Source organism: Cibotium barometz, chromosome 9, assembly GCF_041138505.1.
Source record: "Cibotium barometz isolate CiBa-2024 chromosome 9, ASM4113850v1, whole genome shotgun sequence".
Taxonomy (NCBI): domain Eukaryota; kingdom Viridiplantae; phylum Streptophyta; class Polypodiopsida; order Cyatheales; family Cibotiaceae; genus Cibotium; species Cibotium barometz.
The window spans coordinates 6,192,570-6,213,770 of record NC_141054.1 but is presented as its reverse complement, the minus strand read 5'-3'; the positions used below and the strand labels follow the sequence as shown (position 1 = coordinate 6,213,770).

The following is a 21,201-nucleotide window of genomic DNA, read 5'->3' as shown; positions in this document are numbered from 1 at the left end:
TACTGGATTCCTGGATGAAGGCATCCTCTGTGAGGTGGAGAAAATGATCCTAACAAAACTGCATTTTGGTGCCCAGCTGCTGAGGAGGTACACATGTAGTGTGTAGCCCCCGTCTTGTGAGATCAGTGCGAATGAGGTGGTTAATATTCTGACGGGTGACTAGGAGGAACGGGGAGTCAAGACTGTAATCGAAGGGGGGGGGCGGTCAATCTGAAATCCATGTGCCAGAAACTGCCGCATGACCTTAGCATACCAAGATTTTCCATTCCTGGTCTCTGGTAACCGTCGGGAGGACTCAAGTGCTAGCCTTGGGAGCCTGTCTCTGCTCAATGTGTACACTTGTTGAATGTAGGTAACTGTCTGAAAAAGGGCATCCACCACTAGGGGAGTAGCTGCAAACTATGCCAGGACAATGGAATGGGGAACCGATGGTTTGCATCTAATCATTCGTGAGTGCATCACCACCTAAGCCTCTCTACTCTCCTCCAGTCATCCCCTCCTAGATCGGGTCCCCAAAAGGCTGCACCATACACCGCTGCTGGAGTCACCAAAGTGTCAAAGAGCCAGCTCTTCGTGCTGGGTTCCTAGAAATGAGCCTGGAAACACACTCTCCAACCCAGCCGATGCTGCATACCCTCTGGTTGGTCTCGCATCTACAGCTGGCCTCATCCTGTAAGGTGACCCCAAGATACACATAGGAACTCACAATTTCCACCTCGGCCCCAGCATATAGGAATCCCCACACATGAAGTGTTGAACACCATGACCTTGGTTTTCCCAAGGTTAACTGTCAAATCCCGCAGCTCACAAAAGGCCTGTAGTGCATCTAGGTGTCTCTCTAGAGGCCTTCCCTGGATTCTGAAATCAACACAATGTCATCAACATATTACAATATGGGCACCAAAGTATCAAGAAGCACAGCACCTGCCCCTCCAAATCTATCAATGAAGTCTGAGATCTTATCTACATAGAGGCCAAAGAGCGTAGGTGAGAGCAGGCATCCCTGTTTAACCCCAATATCACTGGTGATCAGATCAGATAATCCACCTCGAGCCCTGACCCTCCTTGTCACCGATTCATACAATGCCCATCACTCCTCCTCAGTGAAACCCAACTCCTACAGCCAGTGGAAGAGGCAAGCATGCGGGACTCTGTCAAATGCCTTCCGGAAATCCACAAAGCAACAAAAGATCTTCTTGCCTCTCGACGGTCCCTCCTTGATGATGGCCCTCAATGTGAAGATGTGATCCAATGTTGAGTAGGAGCGTCTGAAACCAGCTTGCCCCTTTGCTCTCATGCCATGACGTTCTGCATGTGAGCTAGCTTCAGCCTCCAAAACTGAACCACATAGCTTTGCAAGTGTGCGCCCCATCATGATAGTGCGGTAGTTGTTGGGGTTCATGGGGTCGCTGGATGGATCGGCACTATGCTGTTGGTGGACCAAGAGGGTGGGAAACCATGACAGAGTGCCCTATAAAATAGCTCAGCTAGAAAGGGGGCAATGGTGTCACAAGCGTGGGTGATGTGCTCAGCTGAAAGGTCCTCGTGGTCCCTGGATTTCCCTGGCTGAAGCTTATGGATGGCCTTAGTGACATTTTGAGTAGTGAAGAGAGTGGTCGAGCGTGACTGAGGTGAAGCAATACTATGGCTGGTGTTGTTGGTGTAAAGATTTTGGGTACGATGGAACCAGATGTTGGGATCAGTAATTGGGGTAGCTGACCTGCGTTCTTGAAGTTCCTTCCATGCCTCCTTGCTGTTTTTGCTCAAGAGGGTGCGGCAAAGCTTATCTTGTTGCTTAAGGCTGAACTCCCTTTTCTTATGGCGGCTGAAGCTTTGCCATTTTTTCTTGCTTTGCTTTTCGGTGACCTGCCTGCATGCTTTTTATTGTAAGAGGCTGAGGTGGAAAGCCCGGCACTCATCATTATATCATTGGTGTTGCAGCAGGGAGCCCAATGGTGGTTTTGCTGAGGTATGTTGGGTAGTAGGGAAGGAAATGTGAGCTGATTCATGGAGAAAAGAGGTGAGCTGAGAGGTAATAATAGTGAGGGGGGCTGAGAGGTCAATGGCTGAGATACGGGAGTGGAGGTCGGATTGATACACGACATCTAGGCTGTGGTCAAAATGAAGTGGGATATGGGTCCATGAGACGGTTTCTTGGGGAAGGAACCTGAGAGAGTGAAGGCCAAGTAGGCATGGTCAGCACCTAAGGGGTGAGGAGGGATGCGGAACTCCGATATATGCGAGGTGGGGATCCCATCTAGTCCACAGTGCAGCCTCCTCCCTTACAAAAAAAACAAGTCTGTCCCTCCGCCTCTGGCCACCTCTCCATCCCATCATATATAATGAGCCCACGAGCTGCCCCCAACTCCAAGAAAAATCTGAAATATGCTTTTATTGCTCCACCATCCTTGGATCTCCTCTTGAAGCCTATGTCATCTATGTCTATGTCCTGTAAAATGATATGATCTTGCCCAAAATCGAGGAGGCTGACCTGGGTACTTCCGGTCCAGGCATTAATATCACCTAACAGGAGGATCTCCCTTGTGTAGAAAATTCCACAATGTCTTCGTATAAGGCCAAGTAAGGGGACTGCCCATCGGTGGGGGAGAACCTGGATGTGTCAGAAGGGAAGTAGTGTACGACTGTGTACTATATGACCATGACCTCTCCTCAGCCTCAGCCACATATACCTGGATTCCTCATCCTTTCTAACCACTGATATATATTTCAGAGGTGTGGCTTGAAGAGAACAGCCGCCCCACCAGAACCTCTCACCCCTCCACAGGTCCGCGTCCACAATAGGCAGACTCCCATACACATCCAAACACCCTGGTAATCCTCTCTATCCTCTCTACGGGCTCCGGTGAGTCTGTGTATAGAGAGAGAGAGAGAGAGAGACTTCTATTAATAAGTAATATAAAATCATACAAAAGGAGATCTCAACCAATCGGGGGCACTATGCTGCCATAGGATGAAACAGCATAAATTTTAAAAGGGCACCCACCAAAAAATATGTACTCGCAAAGAACAACTGATGGAATACAAGTAACTGGATGTATATATTTCAATGATCACATTCTACAGAGATCCAACATCTCACAACAATCTCCCGTATGTTGAATCCAAGGTCCCCTTCAACAATATCCAAGATACTAAATATACATTGGCAATGTTGTTCTACTTCTCCTCCTTAATCTGGACCCTTTTCTTCCAGCACCACCTAGCTGTCAGCAGCGCCAGTCCGCCTTTATACACCTACTGGTGGCTACCTTTCTCCTCTTTGCTCAGGGGTCAACCCACCTTTACCACAGTTTGGACAGCTCACAAGACCAAATCCTTGACAATCAAAACACCTGCATGTTTTAGAGAAATTAGCATTAGAAGGAAGAGTACTCCAAACAGCATTAAAGCTTCACATTTCACATCTGGACATGAACACGTCATTGCCATATATCCGTCATTGCCATATATCCATCCTAAAACTCGTCCTCTCTTCAACACCACCACCAGATTGGTGCTTACCAAATATATATATATATATATATCCTTTTGACTATACATAATTTCAAAATGAATAGATTTGACAACTCTATTGTTAATGTGAAGATTAGAAGTATGAAAGATAAAAAAAGCCATCTTCTTTGCACTCGGGTAGTTTTTTCAGTGAAGCCCCTGAGAACTACACCAACACTGACCACCACAAAGTGCAAGTGGTTGGAGCGTTGGACTTATGGGAGGAGAACCTGGGATCGATTATCCTTGCCTGCAGAGTGGCCACTACATCATAAGGCCGTGGGGGGAGGACCCACGTACGTGCATAAGTAAATAAAAAGGGTCGACATACCCAATGTCCCAAGTCTCCCAAAAAAAAACAGTCACTACACCAACACTTTTCAAAAGTCATCAAGCTTCCTAAGAACTTCAAAACTTAGGATCTTACTTCCAACGCTCAAACAAGTTCCCATTCTTCTTGTTCTTGCCGCTGCCCTGAAAGGACAACGCCATTGACTAACTTAGTAGTTGGTTTATAACATTGCTAGGCACACCTGAAAGACTGCAACCTAAATTTAGGACTCAAGTACAGCATTGAGTACATATTATTAAAGGCCCTTCAAAACTACCAGATGACTTTGTAAAAGTGATGATGCAGCTCACCTTACATCCCGGGCACTCCACGGCACCTTTCCCTCTGCACTTTGCACAACCTTTTCCACCCTGAATGAGATCAAGACCAACATGTGAGACCCTTGACTAAAAAGGTAATGCTGATGCATTTTTCTTTTACTTTCAGTTCCTAAAATGCATTCGTGAAGAGAGACTATAATAGTTTGTTTGACTTCTCTACGGATTTGTCAAACTTAGAGAAAGGTAGAGATTAAAAGCACGATGATTGGTAACCATGCAACAGTATAGGATCACTGAGCTAAATGTATGCTTCCAATTCCTAGGGCAAGTGATACTTGCCTCAGGGTGGTACATAATACATTACAGTAAGCATGGGTATGTACCACACCAAAACAACTCACTTGCCATGGGATCTCAAAAGACAGAAAGGAGGATGTCACCTATTTGCATCCATTTTCCTGTCTAGAGATGCTACATAACTCTATGTTGCAGCTGCCTAAAAGGCAGGGTTCGCCAACATGGCCATGCTGGGTAACATTTTGGCCACCCAAATGTGTACAAACAAGGAACCATGGACCAACCATGTGTAGACAGCTTTATGCATTATTTGTAAAAATATACAACTTGTGCATGAACAGAAACAACAAGATCTACATATAGAGGACAAGAATTCATCAAGGTAGAGACGGAGAATAATTTCAAATTGCTGTTGCAATGATTACAACTAATGGAAACTGCCTTCTTCCTGTGCGCTACTATGAGGGAGCTTAGACGGTGATCTGGAAAGACACTAAGGCTGAGGACTGTATGCACTGTGAAAGAAGGGTGCACAAACCAGCAAAGATAAGCAGTGAATATAGATCTGAGTAACCTGAATATGATGGAAGTTCCTGAACCCATCAATATAAAGTACTGAAGGGTTGTTGTATACTAGGCCAGCCCATGTCGCCCCTACCTTGAGTCTAATTGGACACAACCAACCACATCACCCAACTACGGTAATAATAGACTAAACATAAGACCTATGGTCTTGGTGCAGCTTCCAAAGCCATTCACAGTGTGTCCTAGGAAGGTTGACATCTATGTCACAGGCAGTAGTGGTGTGTAAACACCATAGGATAGCTGGGCCACTTTTTACTCTGACTCTCCTTAAGACGGGATTTTTCCTCATGCATAGGAACACACCTGTCACATGCACTATGCATTGTAGTGCATGGTGACAAGATGGCTCATCATCATCAATGCAACATTGTACATTATTAGCACCTTTTAGGATGATAATTGTCGTACGCCGTGACCCCATTGTAATGCTCAAGTCCAAGATAAGTCGGGCACAAGCTCCGTAGGTCATTCCTCAACCTTAGACAGTCAGTCAGTCAGTCCAAGTCCCTTAACCCACTTGAAGAGATGCATTTTTCAGCATACATACAGTTTTCAACATCCTTATCTGCATCGTTTTGCTAGAGCCACTTAGTGAAGGTAAAACTTAGCATTCATACATAGCCTAGAATAGTCCCTACCTCAGCCTCAGATTTGCAGCCTTCCCTCATTCCATTGGGAAGAGTGCATAGGCTCAAGATTGGTCATCATTGGTGCTTCTACAACCGTGTACAGTTCAGCCCGACTCTTGGTCCTCAGAGATCTTGCATTTGGCTTATCGTCAATTCAGAGTCAGTCTCTTCAAAGTAATAAAGCAAATACTATTCCGGTAACGGGATAGGGGGCCCTTCACTGGGTAATTCGGGACCCCATACGGTGTACAATTTCTTTCTCTCTCTCTCTCTCTCTCTCAAATCTCTTAAAGTTTGAAGTAAAAGTGGATTGCTAAACTCACAAAACTCAGGATACAGAAGACGGTGTGAGAATTTGTGTGAGGATCCTTAATTACGAATACTTCCGTTGCATGTTACATTGGTATCAGATTTAGCTTGTCCACACACACCGCATCCTAGCGTGGGGGCATCCTTGGATGGTCAGATTGTGTTCCGGCACGACTACCGACTTCAACATCATGTCTACAGAGGAGAGTACACATCAGCCAAAAGAAGTCTCCCCCGAAGGAGACCTTGCTCTTCCGACTACCACAGACACCATAGCTCCACTCAGAGCTCAAAACCAGCTTCTCATGGAGCGTCTCCAACTGTTGGATGCAACAAGGAGCACGTCCTCCTCCGCCTCCAACAACCCCTGACTACATCTCCCTCTTCTTTCAGATGGAACAACAAAGAAGAGAAGACGAGGTTCGACGGAGAGAAGAAAAAGCAGAAGCTGAAGCAAGAAAGCAACAACAAAAAAGCAGATAGATGGAACTATGAGGAAGCCCAACACAGGATCGAAGAAGACCGGCATTAGGCTAAACTCACCGCTCGAGAGCACCAAAGGGAAAAGAAGGTCATGCATCTTAGATATCAGCACCTCTCTTCAGTTTCCCCAGCCTTAGGTGCCACCAGCCAGCAACCCGCGACATCGACTACCATCATTCGAAGTCAACCAATTTTACTAAGTATGATGGTAAGTGAAGTATGATGGTAAGTGTGATCATTTAGCGGTTAATCAATTTACTACTCATTTTCCATTAGATAGGATTACAGATCCTCAGGACAGAGTCCACATAGCGACTCCCCATCTTACGGGTGAGGCAATCGCTTGGTGGCAGCATTGGTCTAGTCTTCATACAGACCAGACCACAGGTGTCCACAAGTGCATGCGGCATAGTCACCAAAAACGAGAAACGGGAACGTTCAAGGAATGGAAACAGGGAAATGAATGGCCGTTTCTTGTGACAATATCCATTGGAAAACGAGAAACGGCCATGAAAACAGATGGGGTCCTGAAACGTAGAAACGCGTTTCTAGGGGTTGAAACGGCCGTTTCTTGTGACTATAGCATGCGGGTTTAGACAACACACTTCTGTGCACTAACCGATCAGGCCGCCACGAGGAGAGAAAGCGCATCTTGCTACTTTGGAAGTTTTTTTTTTAAAAAAAACGAAAGCACAGCATGTACGTTGTTTTTAAGAAACCTTCTAAATAAGTCAACTTCTTTCCTTTTTGGGATTCTGGAAGGGCACAACTCTTGTTTTTAACATAAAGCAGTACGGGCATTTTTTTGAAAATAGCTGTGGGTTGACTCCTTTGTTCAAGCGTGGGACAAAAGCACTGGGAACAGGGATAAGTTTTTCCTCGCCATTAGTTTCAGATTTTCACACAAAAAGTGTGTTTGTTTCCTTCGCTTTTTTGTGATTTCCAAAATCAACGTGTATTTCATTATGACCTTGTAGCAACAGAAAGATCTCTTTTAGGCACTTGGATTCGGCAATTGTGGTCACCATGGGAGCACCTGTTTACTGTGGCACCTTCTTTCACCTCTCAGGCATCTGTGGGTGAGGAGAAGCAAACACAAGGGGAAAGCAAGCATTGGCAAACATTATGTTTTTATAGCATATACCAATCTCTCCCCTCTCTCTCTATATCTTTATCTCTTGGACATGTGGTTGAGTCTATCACGGCACGCCCCACTAGCCTTACAGCTGAGGCTTGTGGTCAGCCCATAAGGGTTGACCCATAGCCCTTCTACATGAGTTCTACTAAATGCTAGATAATTTATGATAGATGAACTTCTGAAATATGACTTGTGTTATGCTGAATATGATGGACTGCTTATATATGTGGATAGGACAGCAATCGGCCTGCTGAATCAGTCCCAAAAATGCTTAAGTAACATATAATGTTAGTCGGTTAACATATAATGCTAGGCGGTTGACATATAATGCTAGGCAGTTGGCAATGAATGCTGGATCTCCATAATATGCTGGCCGACTGGTCCTGGCTGCCTTCTGATGCTGGCCGACCGATGATAGGAGGTGTATGATGATGATGATGATGTAGATGTGCTGATGCTGAATGGTTCTGATGCTTGGCTACTGATGATCTTGTAATGATGCTGATGTAAGGCTAAATGCTTATCTGACCTACTGCCTAATCAGGGATTAAACCAGTTCATGCTGAAGATTAGTCATGGCACGGGCATGCACGTGACAATTAAGTAGGGAGTTTTACAAAAAAGAACATAAGTACCAAAATACTGCTTTTCAACAGTTCCCAGATAATCCAGAATATAACCTATGAAATGATTATATTCCAGTTCTATGAAATCTGCTTTATCAAGCCACTCTAGGACCCATGCAATAACGTGTGGATTCTTACCAAAATCCCACATAGAAAGAACCTCCTGACACAAAGAGAGAATCACAATGTTCATCTTTCTTTGTTCGTCAGGACTGTGGTTCTTCAACTTCGGACTCAGCTGTGTCCAACTGTCATGGCCCTGTGAAAATGGAGCAGGACAAGTGTGTGCATGGTGGTTGCAGAGTCAGAATATTCTATGATTCACATGGGGGGTGCCCGGACAGTGTTTAAGATGTGTGGACATCCCTAGGTGTGAAGGGGGAACATTAAAACATTAAGTTTGAATGTTTATTGAAGTTTGCCCCTAGGCCTTAGTGGCCCTAGGAACTTATTAAGTTGGGGCCCTAGGGATTAAATTGGAAAGGAGTTTTCTCTCTCTTCACTCTCTCTCTTCCCTTTTTGGGAATCGTGTAGTAAAAGGGGAGCTTTCCCTCATGCGCATGATGAACTAGCGTGGAAAAGCACAGGAAGGGGAGGGCGACTGCTGAAGATCAGTTGTGCTGCTGTTTTTCTGAGTGGAACCAGCCGTACAGCACTGTACGGCCAGTACTGGACACTCTCTCTCTCTCTCTCTTTCTCCTCTGTTGCTGGCGGCGCACAGGACAGCTGCTGGTGGCTGCGCAGAAGTTCTGTTCAGGCTGTGTAGTGTGTTTTCCAGCAAGTACACCCCTGTACGACTGCCGTACAGTGTACGGGCAGTCAGATACAGCACATACAGGTGCAGGCGGCGCTTTTCTGGGTGCTGGACAGACCTGTGCAGACCTGTGTATGCTGATTCAGGCTGGTACAGAAGTGGACAGCAGGCTGTTTATGCTAGTACAACGCCTGGCACGTATCCCGAGGCGGTACAGACGGGTACTGTGCTGATTTTCAGATCTGTACTTTACAAGGACAGCATAGGAGTGAGCATCAGGAGGAAGATACAGGCAAGTGCAAGCACATGTGTGAAGCAGGATTGTGGATTCAAGTGCCTGCAGGCACAGATTAGTGCTGTTGCTTCCTCCAGTGCTGTTTCACGAGCTGAACTTGGTAAGCCTTGACTCTGTTCATCTATCTCTCTTTCTATTGCTTGATGTCTGCTACAGGTATGTGTTATCTGGCTCCTTGTGAGAGGAGGAGTATGGTAGATTGACAAGGGATTAAGACAGGGATTGAACAGCATATGTATGTTGAGCTGAGAAGATGTATCATGCTCTTGAGTTATGCCAGATGTATGCCCATGGCTGGCCTGCTTTGTGAACTTGGCTGATCAGAGGGAGGCACAGTGTGTTGCTTGAGGACACAGATCTGTGTGCATAGATCCTCTGTGCTGAGAAGGATTTGTGGGCAGTCAGATTGGACTTACAGGTGTAAACTCTTGGCTGGTTTTTGTGTTGTACTCAGCCATACATATTATTTTAATTGAATAAAGAAATACCGCAAGGGGCGCCAAGCTTTGGGGCCAACAGGTGTCGCTGTGTATTCAGATTTGGGCACTCTAGCCCCAGTCTGTGTTTGTGTTTCTCATCTAGACTACAAGTGGACGGGTGATTGCTCCTACCGCACTCTGGTTTTCTATCAGAGGCCGGTTTCAAGGTTCCGTCCCCGGGACCAATCATCAACTTTCTGAAGGGGGTGAACTCGTGGTTGTTTTGGAGAAAGCCATCGCTGAAAATTCAGCAATCATGTCTGATACAGAGGAAGAGTATTTCTATCAAGAAGAAGAAGAGCAAGAGACTTCTCCTGAAAGAGATGTATCTAAGGATATTTTTGCAGGAGAACAGGCTGCAGATGTTGAGCCTTATGAGGATGTAACACAGCCAGAAGATGTGCATGGTAAAGAGGATGATGATGCTCGGTTCAAAGATCGCTTGGCTAGTGTTATGGATACTTTTATGTAGCTCACTCAGAGCGAGAGATTTGCTGAATTTTTGAGATCTCGCACAGAGCCCCAGAAAAAGAAGAAGAAGGTTCGTTCGAAGAATCTTCCTCAGGGTCATAGTGGTGCCATCCCACAAGAACCATCTTTTGGCCAGTTTCCGAATATGCAGCATGCTTATGGAGCAAACTCTCAGAGTTCCTTCTATGGACAGCCACCTATTCCTCAGCAGAATATGCATCCAGGTTATTTTGGTGGTGGCTCGGTGTTTCAATCCATGACTGGGGGCTATCCTCAGGGAGGCATGGGTATGTATGGGCCTTTTGGAGCCAATTTTCAGCCTGGCATGCAAGGGAATATGTATGGTGGTATGCAGTCCGGTATGGCTGGAAATATGTTTGCAGGCATGCAACCTGGGATGCAAGGCAATATGTTTGGTGGCATGCAGCCAGGTATGCATAGTGGAATGTATGGAAACATGGCTGGAATGTATGGTACGCCTGGCATGGGAATGGGAAATGTTGACCCAATGATGGGTATGAATGTTGGGGGCAGCAATCTCACGAAACCACTTCCATATGATAATCTAACGCCTATGGGAAAGGCGAAGGATTACAAGGAAGGGGGAGCTGCAGTGAAGTTTGACACTTTCAGTGGGGCCAAGGATAAATTGAAGGCACTTACCTTTTTACAGCAGTTTGATGCTGCTTTTTCTGGTGGGAATTACACAGAGTCCTCAAAGGTGAGGAAAGCTGCCACTTTTCTCAAGGGCAATGCTTTGCAGTGGTGGTCTACTCTTCTTTTGCAGGGCATAGCACCCACCACATGGGTCCAATTTAAACAGGTTTTCTCTTCCGTATGGCTCACATCTACATTTGAGGTGGATGTTATGACCGCATGGCACAAGCTGGATGCTTCAAAGTGTGATAGTTTGGAGGATTATAACAAGAAGTTTTGGGAAGCTCTTCTCCCAGTGACTTCTTATCGTGCCGTGCCATTATCTGAGCAGGTTGAGAAGTATTGTTGTGGGCTGCCCAAGGAGGTACGAGATTACTGTATAAAGACAAGAGTAACGAATATGTCACAGATGATTGAAAATGCTATGACAGCTAATGCGTTACTCACAGGTGGTTCATCTGGGTTTAAAGGCAGTAAGAAATTGGGCAAGAAAGCTGAAAAATTTGGGCATGCTTCTCGTGATGCTAAAGGGTCTACAGAGACCAAGTATAAGAAGTTGCCAATGCCCAAAAGGACTTCTGAGGAAAGACAGGCTTTGAGAGATGCTCAAAAGTGTTTTTACTGTACTGAAGAGGGGCATATGTCATTCAATTGTCCCAAGAGAACGTCCAAGAAGGACCCTGACAATAAAGGAGAGCCCAAGCCAAAGAAACAAAAGCCTTCTGCAGGCTTAGTTCCTGATCTTGTGGGTGAGCAGCTAAGTGGTGAAGCTACAGAGTTGTGCAGGGCATGGGGCAAAGTGAGAGATCAGAATGCTTTGATCTTCTTTGACACAGGTGCTAGAGCCAACTTCATTTCACCAGATTTGGCTGGCCGATTGGGGATTCGCGCAGAGGAGATGGGGCCGTTACATGAGGCAAATATGGCTTGTCCAGGGTATGCAGAACCCGTTACTCCTATTATTGGGAAGCTTCGGCTTCATTTGCAGGGTTATGTGGACAGCAAGGAGTTCTTCATCATGCCTTTGGATGGCTGTGATGTTTTGTTGGGGATGCCATGGTGCCACAGGGTACATGCGGTGGTGGATACTTACAATAGGAAAATTACTCTGACTCATAGAGGGAAAGAGCATGTATTGGATGTAAAACTCAAAGGGGAATCTGTTCCTATTGTATCCGCTTCGGCGATTTCATCAGTAATGAAAAAGCATCTTTCCGCGTACTTGATTTATGTAAAGGATGCACAGGATGATGAGTCTAAGTCTAATTTGTCAATGTTAGATAAGGACAGGGCTGATTTCTTAAGTGGGTTTCAAGACTGTTTTTCCGAGTCATTGCCAGGAGAATTACCTCCTGAGAGGCCAGAAGATCATGCCATAGATCTGATTCCTGGTAGTACTCCACCGAATAGACCGCCGTATCGTGTTAGTGCAGCCCAACAGGAAGAGATTATGAGTCAGGTGCAGGAGCTTTTGAATAAGGGGTTGATTCAGCCTAGCTCATCACCCTTTTGCTCACCTGTGCTCTTAGTGCAGAAGAAGGATGGTTCTTGGCGCATGTGTATTGATTACAGGGCGCTGAATAAGAATACCATCAAGAATCGATTCCCCATACCGAGGATCGATGACATCTTGGACCGCTTACAGGGCTCCACAGTTTTTAGTCGTATTGACTTGAAAAGCGGGTATCATCAGATACGCATTAGACCTGAGGATGTGCATAAGACAGCATTCCAAACCACATTTGGGTTGTATGAGTTCTTGGTTATGCCCTTTGGTTTGACGAATGCGCCTGCCACATTTAACAGAATGATGGACAGGATTTTCAGGCCTCATAGAGAGTTTGTGGGCACATTCTTTGATGATATGATTGTGCATTCACGAACTGAGGAAGAGCATAGAAGGCATTTGGCCATTGTGTTTGCAGAACTCAGAAACCATAGGTTGGTGGTTAATGGCAAGAAGAGTGAGTTTTTCTTGCAGGAGATACATTTCTTGGGGCATATTGTGTCTGGTCATGGAGTCCGTATGGATCCAGCAAAGGTGGAAGCAATACTTAATTGGCCAGCTTTGAGGACCGTGCATGATGTACACAGTTTTCTAGGATTGTGTTCCTATTACAAGCGTTACATACGGCACTTTGCTGAAATTGCTTCGCCTCTTCATGCTTTGACGAAGAAAGCAACTCCGTTTAGATGGGCTGATCGGGAAATTACAGCATTCAAAAAGCTCAAAGAAAAGCTTACTTCGGATCCAGTATTGGTGTTACCGGACCTCCGAAAGGCTTTTGTTGTCCAGTGTGATGCATGTGGAAGTAGCATTGGTGCAGTTCTCATGCAAGAGGGACATGTGATAGCCTATGAGAGTAGAGTTTTGCAAGATGCCGAGAAGCATTTGCAGGTGTATGAGAAAGAGATGTTGGCTGTAATTCACGCTCTTTCTACATGGAAACACTACTTGCTTGGGGCTGATTTTACTGTAAAGACAGATCATCAGACCTTGCGTTATTTCCTCACGCAGACTAAGCTTTCAGAGAAGCATATGCGTTGGGCAAACTTTTTGTCAATGTTTCACTTCCAGATTGTGCATGTGGAAGGCAAAAAGAATGTAGTGGCAGATGCTTTGTCACGCACGCCACAGGTCTCTACAGTTTCACTTGCTTATCATCATGAGCTTGATGAAATGAAAGAGCAGTATGCCCATGATGAGGATTTTGAAAGGTTGTATGATCAAATGTCTGAGGGTCAGCGGCATGAGCATTACACTCTCAGAGATGGGTTTTTATTGATGCATGGCAGACTGTGTGTTACCAGGCCATTGCGACTCAAGGTTATGATTGAAAGTCATGCTCCACCGTATGCAGGTCATAGAGGTATTGACGCCACGGTCAAAGCAGTGGAGACTTTCTTTTATTGGCCAACCTTGAGAAGAGATGTTGATGCCTTTGTGAGGCAATGCATCGTATGTCAGAAGGTAAAGTTTGACCGTCAGAAGACACCAGGGTTATTACAGCCTTTACCTATTCCGGATAGACCTTGGGAGAGCATTGCCATGGATTTTGTATTTGATCTTCCACGGACACAAACGGGAAATGATGGCATCTGGACTATCATATGCAGGTTCAGTAAGCAGGCACATTTCATTCCCGTGAGGAAGACAATTAAAGTGGATCATATGGTGAAGTTGTTCATGGCGAACATCTTCAAGTATCATGGCTTGCCTACGTCTATCATTAGTGACCGTGATCCACGGATGACGAGTTTGTTTTGGAGAGGGTTGTTTGACAACATGGGTACAACTCTCAAGTTTTCATCGTCATTTCATCCACAGACAGATGGTCAGTCAGAAGAGGCTAACTCTACAGTGTTGGATCTTCTCAAGTGTTATGTGTCAGAGCACAAGCAACAATGGGAAAAGTATCTTCCTCTAGTGGAATTTGCATATAACAACACTGTACATAGCTCGACAGGCAAGGCGCCTTTTGAGATTGTAGAAGGAGGGAAGAAGGTACCACCCATTTTGCATACAAAGGATAAGATCTTTGAGGCTGATCAGTATGTGGAGAGCTTGGATGAAGCTTATCAGAGAGTTAAGTTGGCCCTCCAGAAAACTCAGCAGAAGCAAAAGAAAGCCGCAGACCGTCACAGACGTGATTTACAGTTTGCATTGGGTGATTGGGTTCTTTTGCGCTTTGAAAAGGCTAGACTCAAGAAGATGAAGGGTAAAGAGCGCTTATTCCCTAAATTGAGCATGCGATATTATGGGCCTTTTCAGGTTTTGGAAAAGATTGGTGAGGTAACCTATCGTTTGAAGTTACCAGATCACTGGAGGATTCACAATGCTTTTCACGTGAGTCTTCTTAGACCTTTCCGTGGGGATGTGCCTGAGGATGTATCAGATGAGGCTCAGCCGGAAGTTGAGGAACTTGATGAGGTTCTGATTCCAGAGCAGATACTGGCACATAAAGAAAGGAAGGTACGAGGTAAAGTTTCCCGTCGCTATCTTGTGAAGTTCAAGAACTATTCACCGATGGATGCGAAGTGGATGGAGGAAGGTGACTTAACAGATTCACCTTAGGTTTTGCAGCTTTATCTCGATGCCTTTGAGTTAGAGCCGACTCTTATTGTGGCTCATTCAGGTTCAGCAGAGCATGGGTCTGGAGCATTACCTGATGCTCAAGAGGGGGGTAGCACCTCCACTCCCTTGATACAGACAGGCTCAGATGACATCTAGAGGTCGCTTGGTGTAGTTTTTCACTCACCCGAAGGTACTGAGGCTGACAGTACATCTGTTTATGGGACTTCTATGATATATGTGTACTAGTCACATGGAGATTTTTGTGGATATGTATGGTTCACAGTGGTATACAACTTGGACTCTTACTATGCCATTGGTTTGCAGTGAATGATGATACATGTGTATGGCTCAGAGAGATTGGGACGCTGATCTTGCCATATTGTATATTTCACTTTGGATATTTTGATGCATCACCAGAATGCAATCGAGGACGCTTGCCATCTTTCAAGAGGGGGGTATGTCATGGCCCTGTGAAAATGGAGCAGGACAAGTGTGTGCATGGTGGTTGCAGAGTCAGAATATTCTATGATTCACATGGGGGGTGCCCGGACAGTGTTTAAGATGTGTGGACATCCCTAGGTGTGAAGGGGGAACATTAAAACATTAAGTTTGAATGTTTATTGAAGTTTGCCCCTAGGCCTTAGTGGCCCTAGGAACTTATTAAGTTGGGGCCCTAGGGATTAAATTGGAAAGGAGTTTTCTCTCTCTTCACTCTCTCTCTTCCCTTTTTGGGAATCGTGTAGTAAAAGGGGAGCTTTCCCTCATGCGCATGATGAACTAGCGTGGAAAAGCACAGGAAGGGGAGGGCGACTGCTGAAGATCAGTTGTGCTGCTGTTTTTCTGAGTGGAACCAGCCGTACAGCACTGTACGGCCAGTACTGGACACTCTCTCTCTCTCTCTCTTTCTCCTCTGTTGCTGGCGGCGCACAGGACAGCTGCTGGTGGCTGCGCAGAAGTTCTGTTCAGGCTGTGTAGTGTGTTTTCCAGCAAGTACACCCCTGTACGACTGCCGTACAGTGTACGGGCAGTCAGATACAGCACATACAGGTGCAGGCGGCGCTTTTCTGGGTGCTGGACAGACCTGTGCAGACCTGTGTATGCTGATTCAGGCTGGTACAGAAGTGGACAGCAGGCTGTTTATGCTAGTACAACGCCTGGCACGTATCCCGAGGCGGTACAGACGGGTACTGTGCTGATTTTCAGATCTGTACTTTACAAGGACAGCATAGGAGTGAGCATCAGGAGGAAGATACAGGCAAGTGCAAGCACATGTGTGAAGCAGGATTGTGGATTCAAGTGCCTGCAGGCACAGATTAGTGCTGTTGCTTCCTCCAGTGCTGTTTCACGAGCTGAACTTGGTAAGCCTTGACTCTGTTCATCTATCTCTCTTTCTATTGCTTGATGTCTGCTACAGGTATGTGTTATCTGGCTCCTTGTGAGAGGAGGAGTATGGCAGATTGACAAGGGATTAAGACAGGGATTGAACAGCATATGTATGTTGAGCTGAGAAGATGTATCATGCTCTTGAGTTATGCCAGATGTATGCCCATGGCTGGCCTGCTTTGTGAACTTGGCTGATCAGAGGGAGGCACAGTGTGTTGCTTGAGGACACAGATCTGTGTGCATAGATCCTCTGTGCTGAGAAGGATTTGTGGGCAGTCAGATTGGACTTACAGGTGTAAACTCTTGGCTGGTTTTTGTGTTGTACTCAGCCATACATATTATTTTAATTGAATAAAGAAATACCGCAAGGGGCGCCAAGCTTTGGGGCCAACAGGTGTCGCTGTGTATTCAGATTTGGGCACTCTAGCCCCAGTCTGTGTTTGTGTTTCTCATCTAGACTACAAGTGGACGGGTGATTGCTCCTACCGCACTCTGGTTTTCTATCAGAGGCCGGTTTCACCAACCCTGTCAAGTTCTAGACCACACTTTCCGGGTCATCCTCCTACAAAGCAAAGGGTAGAGGATAGGGCCCAAGCCATCCTGGTGGCTTCATTGACTTCAATTCATTACTAGCCAAGATTCCATAGGCGCAACCCGTTGTCTATCAGCATAAAAGGTTTACCGATCACAAGCTGTCTATAACCTGCTGCTCATGAGGCTAGTCTTGCTGTCCATCATGGGTGTCAACAGCTATAGATGCCTCACCGCAATGTTCAGCCAAGAAAACAGTCTAAACAGTGCCTGGAGATCACTAGTGCAAGCTTCATTCAGTAGGTAAAAAGTGAGCATAAGGTTCTGTGAAGGCAAGATGATAGCTGCCCTATGCTTTTAGTAAGATGGCACACTTTCTTTACAAAAACTGGAGCCCAAGATGGTCGACCAGCAGCCCACACCTCCTCACATGAAGGGCTGAGGTGAAGGTTTCCAGAAAAAGCCAGATTTACCAAAAAAAAGCATACGCCCATCAAGAGCAATCCCTTTCCCTATTTTAGGTGTTAAAACAACTAAAGGTGTGCTTTAATGTTTTTATGCCCAAAATAACATTCACACATTTCATTTTACAAGAAGTCCCATCTCTGTAGTGCGCCCATGGGTCAGTACCTGCAACCACATGTGGGTGCCCACCCTAATTTGTGGGGCGACACCATATGGGCCTGTACAGCCTGCTGGGCACGCTATAGCCCAATCTCTCTTCACTGCTGCAGCTATGCCCCCTCTCTCTACAGCCCGTTTATGCACACGTGAGTCCCCCTAGTAGACTATAACTACGAACGATTCTAGGTTTTGCTGTGCCAAACGAACAGAGCTCTCTCTTGTTCGTCTCACGAGCATGAGCCTCTGCATGGGTCCCTCCCATGGACCAAACTCATCTATCTACAAACCAAGAGTCCATAAAGCCCCCTTCACAGGCCCACGATCAACTCTACATGATACCTTGACCCGTGTGCATCTAAGGAACAAAAAAGCACCATCAAAACTCAACAAGTAAACAGCAAAGGCTCCTGCTTTTTCATGGATATGCAGCAGTAGAGCACCGCTCCATAAACACCCACCCACAGCATCTCCTTTCTTGCCAGGCTTCTTTCCGTCCTCCACCCACAGTGTCCATACTACCTTAGGCCTTGGAAGATTAAAAAGCAAGCCTCTTTCTCTCCTCCTTTCACAGTTCCTCATGTTTCGGGCCAGTAGGTTTAGCTCTGATAACAATGTTAGGACCGCATACCTCACGACCCTAGTAAATGCCAGGTTCCAGGGCAGCAGACATGGCATTCCGTCAGTATTTAGCAGCTTTCATGAGTGTTACCCATAGGTAAAATGTAGGACAACATTGTAATAGATTTAGGTTATGCTCTGTAGCCAATTTACACAGCATACACCAAAACAATCTGAGTTCAGATATGTGTTCCCGTTGTCTATATCCCTTTATGCAACATACGATAGTTCACATTTATTGCCTTGTTCTATTGTGTGCTGTTCATCATGTGATTAGCATTTCTTTATTAGCTTGCTTAATCAGCGTTATAACCAAGTCAGCTTCTGTAGTCATGTGACACCCTGCTAATAAAGGGACAGAGTCCATGGGGCTTATGAGAGTGCAGGGCTGGGAGCAAATGGAACCATTTCAGGAGGACACAAAGGCCATGAAATGTGCAGCCAAGTTGAAGCCCAGGGCCTTGCTGCCCAGAGAAAACCACATCTCTTGCATACTGAGGGTAACAACAAAATTAGGTCTAACTTAGTTTTTGTGTGTGTGTGTGCGTGTGTGTACATACATACATACATATATATACACTCTCTCTCCTTTGTGTGTACATACTTGAATGATAAAAGTTTAGAACCCCTACTTCAAGTCACATACATGAGAGGCAATGAAATGTACAACTCCTGTAATTTGAATGCTGTAAGTAGACCCAATTTCAAAACCATCTCCTGTGTCCACTGGTGATATCATGCAATTTTTCCATGATGCCTCTGGAAGTTGGAGCAGCACTGACAGCCAGTTTAGGAGAATTTGGACAAATCTTAGGAAACTAAAATCACCCCCCACCAGGCCCCGAGGCTAGGCCCAAACACTACTTAGTTTCTTAGCCAAAAAGGGCTGAACTGTGCATTCCATTGGTGGTTGTGGACTGGCTAACAGCAGGCCAACCAGCATGAGGGGGGAGCTTGGTGCCTCTAAAAACCCATTTTCAACCTGGCAACCTTCTTGAGCACATGTTCCAACCGAGATTCAGCTGTAGCAGCTGTGTTTTGCAGCACAACTCTGAAGCCAACAACTCATATCACTTGATTGAAAAGCATAAGGAAGCAGAACAGAAACTTCAAATAGAGCAAGTCCTTTTCAAGAAACTCGGTGTTTTGCAGCACAACTCTGAAGCCAACATCTCATATCACTTCATCGAAAAGCATACGGATGCACAATAGACGCTTCAAATAGAGCAAGTCCTTTACAATAGGCAAGCCCCGGCAGAGCAGGCAACCACTGAAAAGCAAGTCTGGCAGAAACCATCTTGCAATGTTCAAGAATCAAGAGGCAGAGGTGCAGTTTATAATTGCAGGAACTAAGTGAAACAAGGGGACTCAGAGACTTAAACATGGGTGCTCCCTAGACCTGAACCGCTTCAGCTGTTTCTTGATTATGAAACAACATGCTTTGGCCACCATTTCCCAGAAAAACTGGCATTTTCCTTCTACACCCCTGATTTCAGATCATATGACTTACATTTTTCAAAATCTCTTCTCCTTTCTGTCATCTCCTCACCCTTTCCTGCCTCTGTAATTTTCTCTCAAATCCCTTTCTTTCCCCCTGTCTCTCCTCTTCTACCAGCAATGGCCAGCATGTACCTCTCTTGCTGAGTCCTGACATGCCTTTCTCAGGTTCTTTCACCAGATTATCAGGGCTCATTGAACTATTTGGTCGCATAGAACAGTATGGGCTTGGGCAGCTAATGTTGCCCATCCGTCAGGTATTTCACTGCCCGTTCATAAAAAGTTTCTTCTAGTAGAGTCTCTGCACAATGCAGAGTACAACCTTCAAAAGAGGAACAAATTGGCAAGACATCGAGTTTCCCATAAAGAAGGAAAGTGAAGTCATGCTGGTCCTGCACGAGTTGGCTTTTTTTTTTTTGTGTGTGTGATTACTAATGCCACACACGAACGGTAACACCAGACATGCAGAAGGTGCAGAGAGCTCCTCCGAGACAACTAAAAGACTTGCAGATTTCAGAATAACATAGAAGGCTCCACAAGGAAGTGTTCTGTCATGCATTTATGTAAGCTTTTTCTATCTTCATCTTACAACTTACAACCCGAATAAGCAAGACGTTTGGGGACACAAAGGGCAAACTATTAGAAAAGCACTATCAACAGGCGATTGCTATAGCAAATAAATTCGAAAAAACAGTAGCAAATGTTACCGTTGGGGCCTTGAAAGCTGCAAATGAGCGGGTGGTGCCATGGCGAGCGGCGAAGCTTGCAGAATTTGGACGTGAGACTGCTGGCAGCATCAGCGGATACCTGTCGCCTCCCCCACCGATAAGAACCCCTCGTTCAATGAACGTTCCTTGTGTCGTCATTTCAATTGGTTACACAGAACGACGATCACTCCCATTGATATAATTGCGATTGAGATGAGATACATATCCTTTTCGCAGCCACACAAACCCAGGCCTACCGGTATTGTTTTTGGCCGGGCAGTTAGCTCTATGTGTGAAAGGTTCCCACTAGTTCAGGGTGGCTTCACATTGTACTCCAAAGCCTCTCAATGCTTCCAGAATTTTGTGCATGAGAGGTGTTGCTCCAATCCTCAGTCGGCACTAAGTAACACAGGATGATTAAAGACCATTAGGCCAGTTTTTTTCCTATAGTAAATACGAGTGGCCCGAACTCGCCTCCAACGAGTCAATTGCTATAACCGGTGTAAAGTGCTCCTAGGTGTAAACACTATTGGGGTAAAGCAATCTTGGCCGCGCCTTCGACAGGGTTTGGCCTATTCTTAGACACGCACAGAGAATAGACATGCATGTCATGGTACCAACTGTAAGTTTCTATGCATTCATATGTCCATTCACGTAGTACACACTCGTAGCCTCTACACACATATTCGCGTCTACTGTGTACCCTTTATGTGTAACTGAACAGCTAAAATGAGTCATTGGTGTGGAGGTGTGAGATTAGAGGATTTTTTGCATAAGAGTATCATGAACTGCAACCCATCTGTCCAGCTCCAATCTAAAAATAAGAGGTCAAATGCCTAGAACAAAGTAAAAAATTAAAACTAAAAAATAGAAAATGAAAAGTGAAAAGTGAAAAGGGGAAAGGTAAAATGTCGGGGG

General features: G+C 45.5%; 1 protein-coding gene across 1 annotated transcript; it reads right to left on the bottom strand.

Annotated features, from left to right (window-relative positions):
- Nucleotides 1-3,032: 3,032 nt before the first annotated feature.
- Nucleotides 3,033-20,501, bottom strand: LOC147635190 (uncharacterized). The gene is made up of 4 exons (XM_086802403.1): nucleotides 20,284-20,501; nucleotides 4,156-4,215; nucleotides 3,941-3,987; nucleotides 3,033-3,353 (listed from the first exon to the last, which is right to left on the bottom strand). Exons 1-4 carry the CDS (start codon nucleotides 20,440-20,442, stop codon nucleotides 3,266-3,268), a joined length of 354 nt encoding a protein of 117 aa, XP_086658529.1. The 5' UTR covers nucleotides 20,443-20,501; the 3' UTR covers nucleotides 3,033-3,265.
- Between the last annotated feature and the right edge of the window lie 700 nt (nucleotides 20,502-21,201).

Excerpts from the sequence above, each read along its gene's own strand:
- LOC147635190 (XM_086802403.1), bottom strand. The coding sequence starts at position 20,442 with ATGACGACACAAGGAACGTTCATTGAACGAGGGGTTCTTATCGGTGGG. Across the intron at positions 4,216-20,283 it reads CAGCTTTCAAGGCCCCAACG|GGTGGAAAAGGTTGTGCAAA; the intron begins GTAACATTTGCT and ends GATCTCATTCAG. Across the intron at positions 3,988-4,155 it reads TGGAGTGCCCGGGATGTAAG|GGCAGCGGCAAGAACAAGAA; the intron begins GTGAGCTGCATC and ends TTGTCCTTTCAG.